The sequence below is a fragment of the Harmonia axyridis genome, chromosome 7 (assembly GCF_914767665.1).
Source record: "Harmonia axyridis chromosome 7, icHarAxyr1.1, whole genome shotgun sequence".
Lineage (NCBI taxonomy): Eukaryota > Metazoa > Arthropoda > Insecta > Coleoptera > Coccinellidae > Harmonia > Harmonia axyridis.
The window spans coordinates 26,902,347-26,920,427 of record NC_059507.1 but is presented as its reverse complement, the minus strand read 5'-3'; the positions used below and the strand labels follow the sequence as shown (position 1 = coordinate 26,920,427).

The window sequence follows — 18,081 nt, the reverse complement described above, 5'->3', positions numbered from 1 at the left end:
AGAAAACTGGACAGAATTAATTAAGTGCTGCTATGAAACTAAACCAATCTGTTTGAAACATTTTGAAAAAATATTCAATCATAAAGAAGACTTCGATGGTAAATAGGAATATTACCTTCAGTAATTCACATGAGATGGTCGAATATCCGAAGCTGTAAACAGAATATTTGATTTTGTTTTCTTTAACTGACGTATTTTTTTCTTTGTACCAGATTCTATGTACAAGATTGCTGAAATAAATTTATTGTTATTATTGTTATTGTATCATTACAGAAATGAAAAAAAATTATCGAATGATAATTTTTTTAATTATATTTATGTAAGGAGACTGTTGTATGTTATCAAGTTACATTGTATGTCAAAGTGACAGAAATAATTAAAACTGAATTTTGTATTAGAGAGAATTTGAATGTTGAATTTAATTGATTGAATTAACTTTGAATGTTGTTTCTTTTATTTCAGGTATGTTTTATAATTAATTAAATTGTGTTACTACCTGTTGTATTTTCCATGATAAAAAAATAAACTTTTATTTCAGAGAAACACTTCAATTGATTATTCAGTAACAGTTGTTTTTTGGGATATAACATTATAAAACAACATTCTTGTTGATATCACAAACATGGACAAGCTACGGTTTGATTTTAAGATATGTGCAGAAGATTCCAAAACTAATGTGCTTTGCATAACTTCTATTGGAACTACTGATGGTCGTAATTATGCAATTCCCGATATGTATCAAAGAGCTAGTTTACATACACAAGTAATAAAAAATTCAGCTTACAATAAGGTTAAAAATTCAATTTCCAAGAGAAACCAAATTAGAAGGGTATGGATTAATTTAAACGAGGATTTGGCTGCTTCCTATCTGGATGAAGGTGGTAATCTTCAGTTTGAAGATGTCTTCTTAGAAGAAAAGCTTGAAGATCAGCTGAATGTCTCTGTGAATGCCTCTGACCAGCCACTGATTAACGCGTTGGAAAAATTACTTGAAAAGAGTGGAGGTCAAACTTCACTTAGAAACATAGGCGGAATAGCAGATAAATTCACCATCGAAAAATTTGATGGGAGAACTTCGAGCGCAGATCAATGGATTAGTGGATTCGAGAAAGAATGCGAGCGATTTCAGATATCTGTGGATGAAAACAAAATTGAGATCCTGAAATCATTTATGGATAAAGGTGCTATGGATTGGTATAGTTGTACACTAATGAAACTAACCATTGAATCAAAATGGGAAATATGGAGAGAGAGTTTCTATAAAACATTCACAGGTAAAGGTTGGTCTTCTATAAGATTTGCGTTCTCATTCAAATACCAAAAAGGCTCTTTATTAGAATACGCGATAAAAAAAGAAAAACTTCTGCTACAAGCAAGAAATTCAATTGATAGTGGAACATTGATAGATCTGATTGCAACAGGTTTGCCAAATTTTGTTATCAACATGATTGATAGAGGAAATTTAAAAATAGTAAAAGATCTTTATAATGAAATAGGAAAATTAGAACATTTGGTATATAAGAAAAATTTTGAAAAGAAAAATGACAAGTATTACTCTAACAAAGAAAATACAGTCAAGTCACCTTGTGAAATTTGTAAAAATAAAGTTAAAGGAATACGTTTCCATCCTACAGCAGAATGCTGGTTCAATATTATAATTATAACATTATTTATTAATTTTATTAAAATGGGTGATTTCTCATTATCTCGCTAGATATTTCCCTCCGTGGTAGGCAAAAAGCATCGGGTTTTCGGCGTATGTAGGTACATTTCCACACATCAGTGCAATCCGTGGGCACGCGGACACCCGCCATGAGTTTTAATTTGCGAACAGCGGCGCTTTTACGAGCAGAGGCGCGCGATAAATATTTCATCTTTTTGAAATATCGTGCACCGCAAGAGCGGACCCAATCAGGGCCACGTCCATAAATTTCGTCATTAGCGAAGAATATTCGCGCGTTGCTGCGCTCGTCGGGATAATTATAATTCTGCTAACACATACGTTTGATGGCCGCAAAATACGCGATATTTGGCCGAGGGAGGATTTGTGCCCACCAAGGGGTTCTATCTGTTTTTTTCTTTTGGATGAATGGAATAGTTTTCTGTTGAACGTGAATTTATCTTCTTCAATGTTTTCCAGTTGACTTATATATGAATGAACTATTTTTCATCTCTATTTATTTGGTGAACAGTAGTTTCTTCTTCAATCCTGTTTCTAAAATCGAAGTTGAGGATGCCATTAAAGTTTTGAAAAATAAAAAAAGCGTCGGTATCGATTTCATATCAACTAAAGTTTTGAAGGTCGCAAGCCAAATTATTAGTGAATACTTCGCATATCTCATCAATGCTTCAATCACAAAGGGGAAGTTCTCAAATGCTCTTAAGAAATCCATAGTAATCCCAGTATTGAAAAAGAGTAATCTTGATGAAATAATGAATTATAGACCAATATCCATTTTGAGCGTGTTTTCCAAAGTATACGAAAAATAGTTTTCACCAGGATGATGTGTTTTCTAAATAGATTTAACATAATCCATCCTGCTCAGCACGGTTTCAGGAGCGGTCATTCAACCCAATCAGCTGCTGTAAATTTTTTCGAATCCGTTTACGAGTGTTTGAATAGGAACCTGTCCGTGGCAGGTCTATTTTTTGACTTATCTTCGGCTTTTGATACACTTTCTTTCGAGTTCATACTCGAAAAGTGCTATAATTTGGGCTTTAGGGGCGTATTCCTGGACTGGTTGCGTAGTTACCTAAATGGAAGAACTATGTCTGTTAATGTAGGATCTAATTATTCTGAAAATCACGATATTGGTCTTGGTGTTCCTCAGGGATCCGTGCTAGGACCCCTTTTATTTATATTATTCATAAATGATTTGCCTATAAAATTAGCTTCTACCCTAATAACTCTATTTGCTGATGATACGTCTGTGGTGGTTTCTGGCAGGAGTCCTGAGGAACTTCGGAGTACCTGTGAATTTATTATGTGGGAATTTGTTAACTGGTGCCGCTCAAACAATTTGATGGTGAACGTCGATAAAACTGTTACTTCTCTATAAAAAATAATGAAGTTAGTACCTTTAGTTTGAAATGTGGGGATAACACTATCACAACATCTTGGAATCCATGTGGACAGAAATTTAAGATGGACTACTCATATTAACGTGTTATGTAAAAAATTAAACAGCTCAGTGTTTGCAATCGCTAGAATTAGGAATGTTTTACCTATGTCCTCTGTAATGAGTGTATACTACAGCCTGGTATATAGCCATATGTCTTATAACATTTTGCTCTGGGGAAGTAGCCCTGACTTCTCCAGAGTTTTTGTAGCTCAGAAACGAGTATTACGTACAATTTTCAACCTCAATATGTTAGCTTCTTGTAAGCCAGTCTTTATTGGGAACGGAATCTTAACCTTACCTTCGATATACATTTTCAAATGCTTGCTATACGCAAAGGAAAATGAAGACAAATGGATGAAATTATCAAGTCATCATAATTATGAAACTAGAAATACGCAAATTTTTGTATTGCCTAAACATAGGACCCATAAATTTGAATGCTCTCCATTGTACCGAAGTATTAAGTTGTACAATCATTTGCCACCATCTGTGAAGTCTTTGAATTTAAAATTGTTTAAAAAAGAAATCAAGAACCTCCTCTTAAAAAAAGGTTTCTATTCTGTAAATGAGTATTTATGTGACCCCTTAGTTGTTTAGTTTTCTCATTGTGACCTGTCCTATACACCATGTAGTGTCTTAAAGGATTAAATGAAATTATTATTATTATTATTTACCTTTGTAATATCTATCCCTGTATGCAAACGGCGAGAAATTATTATTATATCATTTTTCTGATTTTCAGGAGTGATATTTTCATTTATTTTTCTTTTTGATTGCTAATTTGACGTATGTAAGCATTTTTGGTATGTATTAGCATGAATAAACTATTATTATTAGTGGTATTACTTTTCCTGCCTAGGCAGCAAAATGACTATTCTCAAAGGGAATAAAATATTTCATAAGTTGTCAAACTGTAATTATTAGAGACATATAAATTTCTATAACAACCAACCATGACATTAATTGGGATTTCTATCAAATTCAGTTTTAAGTTAACAGTACAGAAAAAAGATTGTGGGAATTGTAATACATAATTTGAAAATACAATATCCTACAAACAATCAGAAAAAAATTATATGTTCAACTTGGCAGCGAAGTAGATTGAGTGCCTAATGACCAGTTGCACCATTTGTCTAAACATTGATTAAAATTCAAACATCGATTAATTCCTGATTTCTCTTTGGAAATGTTTAGGCAAATGGTGCAACTGGCCCTGGCCTAAGTCAATTTATTACTTTGCTGCCTAGCAAAACGAATAGTTATTCGTTTAACTTAATTTTTATAGTGAAACAAGGTTTCATATTAACTCAAAATATATTGAAATAGATACCTAAATATATCGGAAATTCAGAAAACAAACTTCAACGACGTGAAACAACCGATGACACTAGGAGAGCAAAATTTGCCAAACCTTGGATTTTAGCAGGTAGATACAGAAAATTATAAATATTCTGCTTATTATAAATTCGACAATTAGAAAAAATATTGGATTTCAAACATTCAAATTAGTATATTTAATCGGAAATCAGTCAAATAAATATATTTCATTCAATAATATACAATCCTAACGATATAGCAAAATTGTGGATTTGAAAATATCACAATCCGACAACGTAATCCAACCATGTTGGGGACATGTAAAAATTGCGTATACTTACTCCCTCCATGTTCATTACTCTGGACTTTTACGGAGAACGCAACGCAAGCTACGATTTCATTGAAAATTAGGTTTCTTGGATAGGAACCAGTGCTCTATCGATCAAAAACTACAGAAAGTATCGGAGTTGTTACTTCAATATTTCAAAGAGAACTCCCTGTATTTTATTACTTTTCTCGATTCGCGGTAGCCTCTTGATTATGTATGTATTATTGTACCTATTATGTATTTTTTTTGCATTTTGCATGGTGATTGAATGAACAAGCATAACATGAACTTGAAACATGACATTTAAACAAAAACATTAAAAATAATCATAAATATATGTATTCTGAAAACAAAAAATAAAATAAAATTGCCGAAAATTGTTATTTCAAATATAAATGATGATTTGTATATCCATTTCACAGAAGAGTAAGAGAGAAGATCTATGACTGCCTGTTGGGATTGATATTTCTGTAAATCTTACCATGGAAACTTTTCTTTCAGTTAATCTTTGGTATTCTCGAATGCAAGTTAGTTAAATTGATGTAAAAGTTGTGAGTTTGTGAATTCTGTGAGTTTTTCGAATTATGAGATAATTATAAATACAAAACTTTCGGAACACAAGTCTATATTTATATTAATTCAGTTATTCAATTTATTAGCCATTTGTACTCTTTTGGATTTTTTTTCGGTTTTGTTATTTCGCCAATTGGAATTGTATTTTTAGACATTTCTGATATTTATATTAGACACATCGGATCGACTCATTTTACGTTTATAATTATGTTATGATATAAATTATATTATTATTGTTAAAGGTGATCAAATGCGTGAAAAAGGTTTGAATTCCATTGAAATAATTTTAATTGTAAGATACTTATTCTATAAATATTGTTTTAATGAGTGATCATTCAATCTATACTAATATCAGGATGTTTTTAAATTGATATAAAATTTTCAAAAAGGGTTCTTCGAAGAAAATTGAGCAATTACGCCCGATGTGTCAAAAATTTAATAATACATATTTTTGTATGAGAAAAAAAAGGTGGTTGGCTTTTTGTATACATAAAAAAAAGCGAACACCAAGACTCTTTCTCTTATATGTGTTATACAGGTTTGGAAAATATATTTGGAAAAATAGGATATTCAGCATTATTCCAGAGAAAACTATTTTCTAGTGGAACAATGCAACAATCAACATATCTTTGCGATACGATATGCAATAAACGAGTGTTCTCTTTCAATGGCGAAGTGGGGATGGTCACACATTTGATGGACGATAGAGTGATAATACTATTCAATATACGGAGATACACACTTCAATTCACTTATATGCACTCATGCTTGGAGACAAAAAAATGTTTATGCCTCCCTTCATTTTCTAACTTCCAAATCTTATTATAAACTAACATAAAGTCCTAACGTATATGAAAGGGAGACATTATCGTTAGTTTTTCTTATCGAGTCTCCACTGCAGGAATTGAAGAAGCTTCCATCCTGTCTCCGGGACGAAGTTACGTATCGAACCAAACAATTTACGGAATGAGTTCGGGTCCTAAAGGGAGTCCCGGATCTGTCGCATGTCAAACTGGCAGTCAGATTGTCGTTTACGATCGACCGACCAGTTGGAGTTACGTCCGCTTCATTCTGCGGAACTTAGGCACGGTGTCATAGAATCGCGACATCTGAAATGCCTTTAAACAGAAAATTAACTTGTCAGGAAAGACTCCAAGTCTGTTATTGGATTGTGACAGTTCCTTATTCATTATTTATAATGATTAATAAGATGGCGTATCTGCGTGAAGGAGAAGCGATCAAATGAACGGAAAATATATTCCTAAATAATTTGTGAATATTTTTTTGTTTCCATTGAGAAATTGAGTTGTCAATTATGAAAAATTCAAGGTATATGTCATGAATGATTGGTCGAAAAAATGATTATCAATTAGTTAAAAATATATTATTGGGTAGAAGTGTAATTTTCTTTATAATGATGATATACAGGGTGTCTCGTAAAGACCACGTCAAACCGAGGGAGAATGTAGATCAAAGGATAACCCACCTGCTATGACAAAATTACTATTATAAAAGTCTTACCGTTTTCGAGATATTTTTTTTTTGTTGAAAATAATGAATTTTTGCCCCTTTCAATAGTTTTGTCCTTACGGTTGGTACAATTTCACACCATTTTGGTTAATTTTTTCAGTAAAATATTACTGAAGAATGATTTTAACGTTTACATTAAAAACATCCTCCGAACATTTTAAAGGGGGGCTATGAGAAATATTTTTATTGGAAATTTTGGTAGTGGATTATTTTGTTCATGAAGTTTAGCCCATCGTAGTGGCAAAAAAATGTACCGAGCTACTGCTGCACATTACACCAATAAATTGTCTATTTTATATTGATATCAAAGACGTATCACACAAGTCATTTGTTATTCAAAAAAAAAAAGATATGGCTGTTTTTATCCAAATGGGTATGTTTCTGACAAAATAAAGTTTTTCAATTCTGTTGAGAAATCTTCGATGTTGCATTACTTATTGGACAATGGCAATTGTTTACGTGCGAAAATATTACTCGTATAATTATTCACCTCAACGAAATTCAATTTTGCCGGCAAATTTTGGAAAACATCATTCAGATCCAGATTTTTTCAATAAGATCATTTGGAGCGACGAGTCTTCTTGTACCAAGGATGGGTACATGAATCTCCACAATTAGCATAGCTGAAATATCATAAATCCACATGAGGTGAGAGAAGATGCATCACAATATCGATTCAAGATCAATTTATGGACTGGAATATTTAATGGTGCAATTTTGGGCCCGATCGAACTGCCGCCATCACGAAACAAAAATTAAAAACGCACTGACGTGAAGTCAGCACTTTTTGAGCGCTCGTTCTTCATGCGACAAATACATGGTCAAGGCGTAGATCTTTTTCTCTTTTTAATCGAAAAAATAATTTTTGACGACTTTGTCTACTCAAATCTGTAATTTGAGAAAAAGAGGATTGATAACGAAGTTTGAACCAAATCGAAATAATGGAATCTTTTTGATCACCGATTCGAGTTTTCTTGCCTAATACAGTGTTTTCTTTAATTGGAGGTATCAAGGAAAATGAGGGGATCCTTGGATAATTTAAAGAATAAAATTTCTTATAAACGGTTTGTTTTCGAGATACAGGGTGTTTCTTGTAGTCCTACATTTTTGTAATGCTTATACTAGTTTATCGAATCTTTTTTTTTTACATTTTCCAAACCATCAGTGGCCCAGAAAAAAAACAAATTCTGTTAGAAAGAAGAGGGCGCAGTTTCAGAAAAAAATATCACCCAGTAGATTTGCATTCAAAATTTATCATATGATGGAAACTTTAAATTGGAATATCTATCCAAATTTAAGTTGAATATCTTGTGAAGGTAAGGTGATATGAGGAAAACACTAGAATAAATTACACTTCAACACCTTGTATCTCGAATACAAAGAGATTGCGGGCCCAAGTTAGATATGACTTTTTTCCTTAAAATGATCCGAGGACCCTGTCGTTTTCGTTTATACCTCCAATTTAGGAAGACCCCGCGTAGTCAATTCAAAACTGATATCTCCACAAATGAATTGCAATTTGAATGAACATTTTTAATTGTAGAACACATCACAGACAATTTTCGATGCAAATAACACATTTCTGTTCTTTGATAACTAAAGTATTGAAATTTTGTGACGAGAATAATATAAAAACCGGAAACAACGGGTAAGTATATACCGATGACGAATGTAAAAATTGCAGATGGTAAAACAAGAGGCGACGCTGACAAAGCGGATAGATAAAGGAAAATAATAAAACTCGAACATAAACGTGCTCGTAGTGCTATAAAAGTAATCATCTTGAAAGCGATAATAAACTCAGAACTAGTCAAAGGGTCCGATTTTTTACTGCCGTGTCGATTTCAAAGAAAAGTAAAATGATTTCATTTAATGGAAAAATGTTCGTTCTTCGCGTCTTTTCGAGAATTCTAAAATCTTAGGAAGGTAATTATCCCTAGTACCTTCCATCTCTATGCCTTTGTACATGGTCTCCGAGGGTGCAATTATTGGCGGATGAATGACGCGTGCTCAAAAGCTTCCAACTACACGTCAGTGTTTTCCTAATTCATTTATTTTTTTTGATGAAAAATGTTGTCTTCAGAACAAATAGTCTACAACAATGCTCACAACTCTCTCGAATTTTCACGTGTGAAAAATCTGGTCCACCATCCCAAGACGCCAATAATTCAGACGCATCTCGGTTCAAAGTACACCAATTCCAACCCCCGCAACCGGGGGAATTGAAGTCACATGGCTCGGTTAGGTTCACATGTCGTGTTCGTTAATGGCGACTAGGACTAGCGCGATATAACGGGAACTGGCCGGCAGAACCGCACACACAATGCTGTGTGACACCCCGAGCCACCCCTTGGGGGTGAGCGGAGACGTTTAATCTATTAAGCGAGTCCCGAGCTCCCGGGGGGTACATGGGAAAACTATCTAATTTCATATTCTTCCTATCCTACATGCACGAGACAAGTGAATCGCTTGGGGGGGCAGTATGATGTAAGAATGTAACTGTAATTAACATCACCCCATAAAAGGGGTACCATGTGAACTTTTTCGGGATATTGACCACATTGGCAAACAGTGTCATGAAAAATTTTTTTTGCGAATTTTAAGTCAAAATGTATAAAGTAGACTAACTGATGAATAATTTAAGCTCAAATTTCGTTCGTCTGTTAGCACGATTTATTCATACTTATACGGGGTGATTTATTAGCTCACCGACAAACTTTGCCATATCCTAATTTTAACAAAAAAACATTATGGGATCATATGTCCGATTTCAATTATTTAAGGAAATAAGTGATTTCAAAAGTTTCATTCATGTCTATTGATATGATTTATTGATAATATCGAAGTATGTTCAAAAACAAAAATAAATATAAACTTGTCAGGTATTATAAATGCCATAGCAATAAATGAATCTGATATTATTAGGTGTACAGCTTTGCTTCCACCTTGCGGTAAATGGTTGTCGAAATAAATAGATCGTAAATACAATAAGCTTAGGTATTTGTAAACATAAAGCCATCGAAATATAAGTCGATTTGTGTCTGTATCATATCAATTGGCGCCCAACGTGGGGCCAATTGATATAAATATCTAATATTTATATTGTAAATTATATTAATTGGGCTGGGTTCTAGTCATATGGGGGTAGAATATGGTGCTGCCATTGGCTGGTATCGTTTTCCATCCTGAATGGCATACCTTCCTCTTTAGAATGAAATGAAATATACATCCATTGATTTTTTTTTCATCAACCTTTTATTGCAGAAAAAAATATTCAGGGCAATTTATAAGCGCCCAGACAAACTTTTTCATATGAAAGGTCATGTAATTTTTATCAAAAAAATTATTATGGGAACATGTCAGATTTCAATTATTTAAGGAAATAAATGACTTCACAAGTTGCATTCATATTCATTGATACGATTTATAAATAACAAAAAAGTGTGCACAAGAGTGAAAACACTCGTTTCTAGGATTGGTTCTAAGTTAATAACTAACACCTTGAAATGTATATTGTAAATTGTATTAATTGGGCTGCGTTCTAGTCACTTTAATAAATTTGAATAATCAAAAATTATTTAAGTGACTAGAACCCAGCCCAATTAATAAAATTTACAATATAAATACTAGATATTCATATCAGTACTACTTACATATTCAATGTTGTGTTTCTGTTTCGAAATTATAATTTAACTAATCCTCAGGGGCCTTGGTAACCATGGGCCCCTAAACAAATGAAAAATTGGCCATATCTAAACTGGTTTGATTTCAACCAGTTAATTAATCAGAATTTGAGGGGCTCCCTGGACGTGATAGCCCCGGTGCAGGGCACCACCTTGTTCTTTGATAGCTATGCCTCTGATGGACCCCTGTTACAATAAATCCACCAGAGACTTAAATGTATCGGTAATAATTAATAAACAAAGCCTCGAAGAGCAGCGTTGCATGATATTGATTGACGTATATTCAGAATTTCATGTCGTTCAAAACTGTAATTCGAGCAATTTATTGAAACTGACATTAATCTAATAACTGCTGCAAGGAATCATATGTTAATATCTAAGTCGATCGAGTATAAAAAGCAAGGAGTTACATTATTGGAAAAAAAGCAATTTGCTTGATTAAATTTGGTTTTTAGGCTTTCGACCCCGAAGTTGTCGCAATTTTAAAATTTATAGAACGTCTTACCAAGTAGCAAAACAACAGAAGTAATTTATAATGGCTGCCTTCCGTCGAGACGACTCGACTAAGTGTGCCCATAGAACTGCAACCCCACGCTTCTCTCTGCTCCAGATGATTAAGTAATGAAATGCCTAATTTATTATCTTCTTCTTAGTTACCCGCCTCTCGCGCGCCAGCTAATGGCAATTCCACTGATTCTTCGCTTTTAATCAGCAAATTTCGCGCTCTTAATTGAAACTTTACCTAATTGGATCTTGGTTATGGTGGATTTTTAGTGAGAATTAGATAAGTTTCAGGATCTTTGATAGTTATTACGAATTATACGGGAATGACGGCATGCTCTCGACTAAATTACATACGAATGCCGGATGGTTTTTGCTTGCGATCCGAAACGTTCGAGAACTTGTTACTTGACATCTCATCGCAATTTTTTTTAGTTTACAAGTTCTTCCATATTTTTACTAATTATAATTGTGATATTTTGTTTTTCCTTTGTAAACAGGGTGTTTCAAATTTAGACGGAAACCTTGAAGGATGTGTTAGTACGACTCATTTGCTGTCGTTTAAGCCATATTTAGTGATAACCAGTTCCTGTAATTTTAAAAGATTTCTCAACTTACTTCGTTTTTCGTCAATTTTTGTACGTTGATCAAATTTGATTATAATTTTGGATTATTTTTGTGGCCAGCGAGAAGTCCGGATCTAACATCATTTGGATAGACGAACAGAGAGAAGATTGAGTGTAAATTTCAGGCGGAAAGTAACAATTGAAGAAATAAGAAATAGGGCACGTGCTTGTATAAGGAATGGTGGAGGTCATTTTCAAAATAATTCATTAATACATTTTCTAGTGAAATTTCAAGATTTAAAATAAACAATATTTAATTCACTACTTTTCTCTCTTTGCTTCTTTCCCCCTTCAGATCAAAATCTGCTGAAACAAAACTAGTGCCTGCATTCTAACGGAAACTTTTTTAGGAAATGAAGAAGGAATTTGGCAAGTTTTCAATAATGTTGTCATACATAAATTGTAGAATTCGAAAGTTGCAGGTAAATTTATATTAGAAATTTAAAATTCTTCTTTGCATATACCAACTTTCAAATAATACTTATCCATATTCAACATTTAATTTAGCATATTTTTGTTCTTTTCATACATATCATATCCTTTTCTGATGAAAATAATCCAATATTTGAATCAAACTTGGTCTTCGTAGAAATATTGGCGAAAAATGTGAGAGATTCCCTTAAAATCACAAGAACTGAAATATCTCGGAAACTGTTGGTTTTCGGTTATCAATAAATATGGCTCAACCGACAGTAAATGAGGGATACTAACACCTCCTTTAAGGTTCACGTCTAATTTTGAAACAACCTATATAAATTAGTCTTCTATGCTTTCATATTCGTAGCGTGATCGTTTGGTATTGGGATGTTTGGTCGAGCAAGACACTTCCAGAGACACAATTACATTTTTGGCAGTGCACTCAGACTGTTCTCTGAAATGGAATCATTAAGTCGAATCAGTGAATCAGTCTGTGAAAAATTAAGTAGTTCTTATCACGCTATCAGCAGGGTTAAAAACTCGTTATCCGGCCATTTTAAGTATTTATTACAGTTTATTCTTCAGTTATTTTTTAAGGAATATGAACTTTCTACACTGTCTTGATTATTTTAATATGTATATGTATAGATGTTTAATTTATGTTAAAAAACATGTATCTACACAATTGAAGGTCAAATTCCAGTTTCCATCACTTTTCTCCTTTGTGTATTCCTGCTCATATAAATTTGAATGTTCTCCTTTTTACCAGGCTATTATTTCGTACAACCATTTGCTTTTGTATTGAACTGTATACAGTGTAATGAAATGTAAGAAGTTGATAAAATGTGAATTTCTCAAAAAATACTATTATATCATTAGTGAATATCGAGTTGATGAAAACTTATTTGTAATTCAGTTATGATTTTTCCTTTTTTCATCTCTGACTTGTCTTATATATATATACATCAGAGTGGGTTTTTGACTTGTACATATATTTCAACCGAAGATTGAAAAAAAAAGAAAGTGAACATTTTTTTTTTACCCTTTTTTCCGATTCTACTCGGTTGAAAATATACGGGTTGTTGTAAATCCATAAAAAAGTTATATCTCGCAAATGGAATGGAATCAAAGGAAATTATTCTCGGAATATAGTTCTTTATTGAAGCAATGAATCTTTTCCGAACATAAAATTCCAACTAGAAGAAACTATATAATAATCTCTGAAACGAATTTGCAATCGAAAAGCGCAAAAACGTATTGATTGATCATTTTCATTGATAAATTGGAATTGTTCGATGATTTTCAAATATTTACATAATTTACGTATCTGAATTAAAAAAAAAACTGTTCATCCGTTGTAGTTAATGAACATTTTTTTTTATAAAAAAATATTTTTGATGCGAATATCATTCTTCTCCATTTTCACTTTAACACATGAAGAATCATTCATTAATTCTAGTCCAACAATACTGTCGAAGACTACTAAATTTCAGTAGGAAATAAAGTTGAAGTTAAAATAAAAACAATACCTATGAAATTATTTCTGCGACGATATAGTTACATAACCAACAACAAATTTCCGAAAACAAGTTCTCTGATGAGAATTAGATATCTTAATTCTATTAGTCATGAATGATGTGTATTCATTAATGATATACCACAATGACCTTTCGAGATGTATTTTTCGGTTGTCTTATCAGCAATCAATTCAATCAGCGACAATCAGATCGAAAACTGACGTTTCAATCACGAATACGAGGGTCGCCTGCGAAAATAAACGACCAAATTGCAATAATTCTAATGGTAGGAGATAATGGCACTAGAGCGGTAGATAATAGATTGAAGCCCTAGACCTGATAGCTGTGGAATGGGCAGAAAACCAGTATGGGTTTCGTTCTCTAACGCTACGGCAAAGCTATGAGATGGACATAATGACGTTTACTGAATGCTGGCACAACTGCTACAAACACTCAGTCTAATCACATCGAGGCGTTTTACAGAGAGATGTCCTTCTGCCAGGGTTGGCTTAGGGTATGGGTAATTGAATTTGATTGCTCCGTTGCAAATTGATATAAAAGCGGTTGAATAATTCGAATGGAATTCTTAGTTCTTGGATGGTATGTGAAAACGTGTACTGCTGTATTTTGTTGTGGTAAGAATATTCGTTGCTTTGTCAGTTTAATCAATAACAAAATCAAAACACATGTTATGCGCGAAATATGGAAGGAATATAGCGGTTAAGTGAGAATAAAAAGCACACAACATGCGATAGCTAATGCATGATTTTTGTGAATAATCTTAATTTAACATTAAGCATAATATAATTCAAATACAAAAACATCTTATAATTGTAATTGTTAAAACATTTGAAATATGTGCATTCGCCATTTTGTCACCTTTAGCTTTTTTATGAGACCACTTCAACTTTGACAAAAAAAAATCGAGAAAAACACTGACTTGGCATCAAGAGCTTTTGAACTCTGGTACATCTGAAGCTGAGATGTGATTCATCATGATTTTGTTTATCTAGATTGGGTCTGATGATACGATCCTTCTGAAATTCGGCATGAAAATTGGAGTAATCATTTTACATATTTTTTACCTATATTTTGATTGAACTATAATGACCATAATGAAATTTGCTTCAAGATTGAAATCATTATATTACATTCCCATGTAGAATTTTATTTCGATCAGATCTGTTGTCAGAAATGTTGTTCAAGCGCGCCAAACGACGTGAAACAACCGATGACATTAAGAGAGCAAAAGTTGCCAAACCTTGGATTTCAGCAGGTTGATACAGAAAGTATTAAATATTCTGCTCATTATAAATTCGGCAATTAGAAATAATATCGGATTCCAAATATTCAAATTTACATATTTAATCAGGAATCACTCAAATAAATATATTTCATTCAATACAATATACATTCATAACAATATAGTAAAATTATGGATTTGAAAATATATCACAATCCGACAACGTAATCTAACCATGTTGGGTTGGAGTCATGTAAAAATTGCGTATACTCCCTCTATCTATGTTTATTACTGTATATATGGAACGAATTCTCAGGTACTTTTAAAATCCTATTATTCAAAATATCTTTTGAGATGGAAAGTTGAATTAAACAACTGTGCTATGGTGAGCGATGGAAAATTGTATATTTTCTCCAATTCCATTTCTTCTGAAAACGTAGCAACGCCATACGCTATGGTTAAAAAAAAATTAGATAGTTTGCTACGATTTTGCACGCTTCAATTTACGTTACACTAATGGAATTTTCAAAGACAATTTGTCAATTCATAGTATGCCATTGGTCGGGATGCGGATGCGCGTATCTAGAGAAGGAAACAGAGATAATTTTCTGGAAGATTTTCAATAATTATCGAGACTTCAGGAAAGATACGTAAATTGTTTTAGATTTCTCCTATTACTAGTTTCATTAGAGATTTAGAATTTAATTAATCGGCGAGAATTGTGTCGGGATTCTCGGTAAGTGTTGACATGAATATCTGCATTCAACAAGAAATAATCTCACAAGACAAATTGATTAATTTTGAAACAGTTGGTTTTTTTTAGAGTCATCCATCCTTTAGAAACTTATTTCGGGTTTGGTAGGATTGTTTTTGTATCAAATAATTTCAAGAAGACTCTCCTTCTCAGGTTTATTTTATGATAAATGTAATCATTTCTTTTTTTTCTTGGTAAGAAATCAGAGATGGAATTGTGAATTCAGTTTGACATATTCTAATATCGTTGTTCATTTTCCCAAAACACCTCCCGTGGGATTGGAACAACCTCTCTTGGGATTGAAATATATCAAGAAGTACTTCCTTGATATATAGAACTTGGAATAGTACGTACGTTAAACCACTTAAGTTCCTGAAACTGAGAGAATACTTGTGCAATACCTGACTTATTACATCAACTTCGCTGAATGGGAATTGGAGTACTGAAGCTTCATGATGAGATCTGGTATTTAAAAGGCTTAAAATAATCTACAGAAGAGGTTCCATCCTAGTAGCACAGTAATTCAATAAAAACCGATTCAAGTTAAGTTTTTATTTCAATATTATTTGTTTAGAGTAAAAAGCATTGATCTTTGTATATTTTAATTTTATTAAATTTGTAAAAACCTGGGTAGGAGTTTTGTTGTGAAATAAGCAAAACCACCCCTAGAAATCAGTCTTAGAGTCTCATGGGCAATTGTAACGTTACAAGATACTAAATTCTACACCTGAGGATTCGAAAAATCATCACTTGGAGAATCGGTCCTGGTTGAATAAACCCTACCGATTTTGGAGCAGATTTGGTACCATTTACTTGAATATTGAAGGGATATCTAAGAACAGTAATGATTTATTTTGTCGACATTGATCATAGACAATGACGCGGCGGTCATCCTTCTTCAAGAAATCCGCAAGACAACTGAACAACAACTCCGTGAAAGAGGAATTTTAGCAGGTTATTTATTGATATATTACCTATTGAGTTCTGTATGTTCTCTGGCTTATTATGTTGGAAGATCATTAGTTAGTTTTTGGCCTATAAATTTCGATTTGATTCTTTCTTATCCTTCAATTTTTTGTGGTAATTTCAGTTGTCATCATTCAATGTCGTATATGATGGAAATTATAACATTTATTGCTTCTTTCTGGTTCTTTCCGTTTTTGTTTTCAGATTTAATTACAATATATGCGTTGTCAAGGAAGAATGAAAGGATTTTAGTTGAATGAAGGAGAAGCTCTTCAATATAAATGTGTCAGCTTATTTCGTAAACAATACACACATAAACCAATCACCACACCTATATGGGGAGACAGAGTTTTTGCTGTGGTTTTTATCTGTTCTCTTGTATCATACGTTGAAATGTATGATGCCCCGTTACATTTCCTCTGGTAATACTGAGATTCATAGACACATATGCTTCATTGTTGGAAATTAATAATTTATATTGCTCTTTCTCAAAAGAATATATACAGGGTGTCCTGTGAAGACCACGTCAAACCTAGGGGGAATGTAGATCAAAGGATAACCCACCTGCTATGATAAAATTCCCATCATAAAAGTCTTACCGTTTTCGAGATATTTTTTTTTTGAAAATAATGAATTTTTGCCCTTTTCAATAGTTTTGCCCTTACGGTTGGTACAATTTTACATCTTTCTGGTTAATTTTTTCAGTAGAATATTGCTGAAGAATGATTTTAACGTTAACATTAAACACATCCTCCGAAAATTTTAAAGGGGTCTATGAGAAATATTTTTATTGAAAATTTTGGTAATGTATTATTTTGTTCATGAAGTTTAGCCCATCGTAGTGGAAAAAAATGTACCGAGCTACTGCTGCACATTAAACCAATAAATTGTCTATTTTGTAGTGAATTCAAAGAGGTATCATACAAGTCATTTGTCATTCAAAAAAAAGATATGGCTGTTTTTATCCAAATGGGTACGTTTCTGACAAAATCAAGTTTGTCAATTCTGTTAAGAAATCTTCGATGTTGCATTACTTAGTGAACAATAGCAATTGTTTACGTGCGAAAATATTACTCGCATAATTATTCACCTCAACGAAATTCAATTTTGCCGGAAAATTTTGGAAAACATCATGCAGATCCAGATTTTTTTAATAAGATCATTTGGAGCGACAAGTCTTCCTGTACCAAGGATGGGCCCTCGGTTTGACGTGGTCTTTACGGGACATCCTGTATATTGAATTTGTAAAAACCTTGGTAGGAGTTTTGTTGTCAAATAAGCCAAACTACCCCTAGAAATCAGTCTTTAGAGTCTCATGGGCAATTGTAACGTTACTAAATTCTACGGATGGCAAATCCATCTGAAGGAGTGTTTCCTCTGGAAAGGTCGAAAATGTTGCTTTATTCAAGGTTGAGTGTGTTGGTGTGAACGGATCCGAAATATTTCCAATGGTTCCCGAGATATCTCGAAAAAACTGATTATCAAGATTTTCTTTTTTTCTGTA

General features: G+C 32.9%; 2 protein-coding genes across 2 annotated transcripts in view; one reads left to right on the top strand and one right to left on the bottom strand.

The window, feature by feature from the left end:
* The window catches only part of LOC123684686 (paired mesoderm homeobox protein 2B-like), a 79,328-nt gene that overhangs the window by 31,202 nt on the left and 30,045 nt on the right, over positions 1-18,081 (bottom strand). The window lies entirely within an intron of this gene.
* LOC123684685 lies at positions 315-2,095 on the top strand. Its single transcript, XM_045624052.1, has 2 exons — positions 315-462; positions 539-2,095. Exon 2 carries the CDS (start codon positions 623-625, stop codon positions 1,712-1,714), a length of 1,092 nt encoding a protein of 363 aa, XP_045480008.1. The 5' UTR covers positions 315-462; positions 539-622; the 3' UTR covers positions 1,715-2,095.

Bases quoted from the DNA above. Each gene is read 5' to 3' on its own strand.
- LOC123684685 (XM_045624052.1), top strand. From the start codon at position 623: ATGGACAAGCTACGGTTTGATTTTAAGATATGTGCAGAAGATTCCAAA.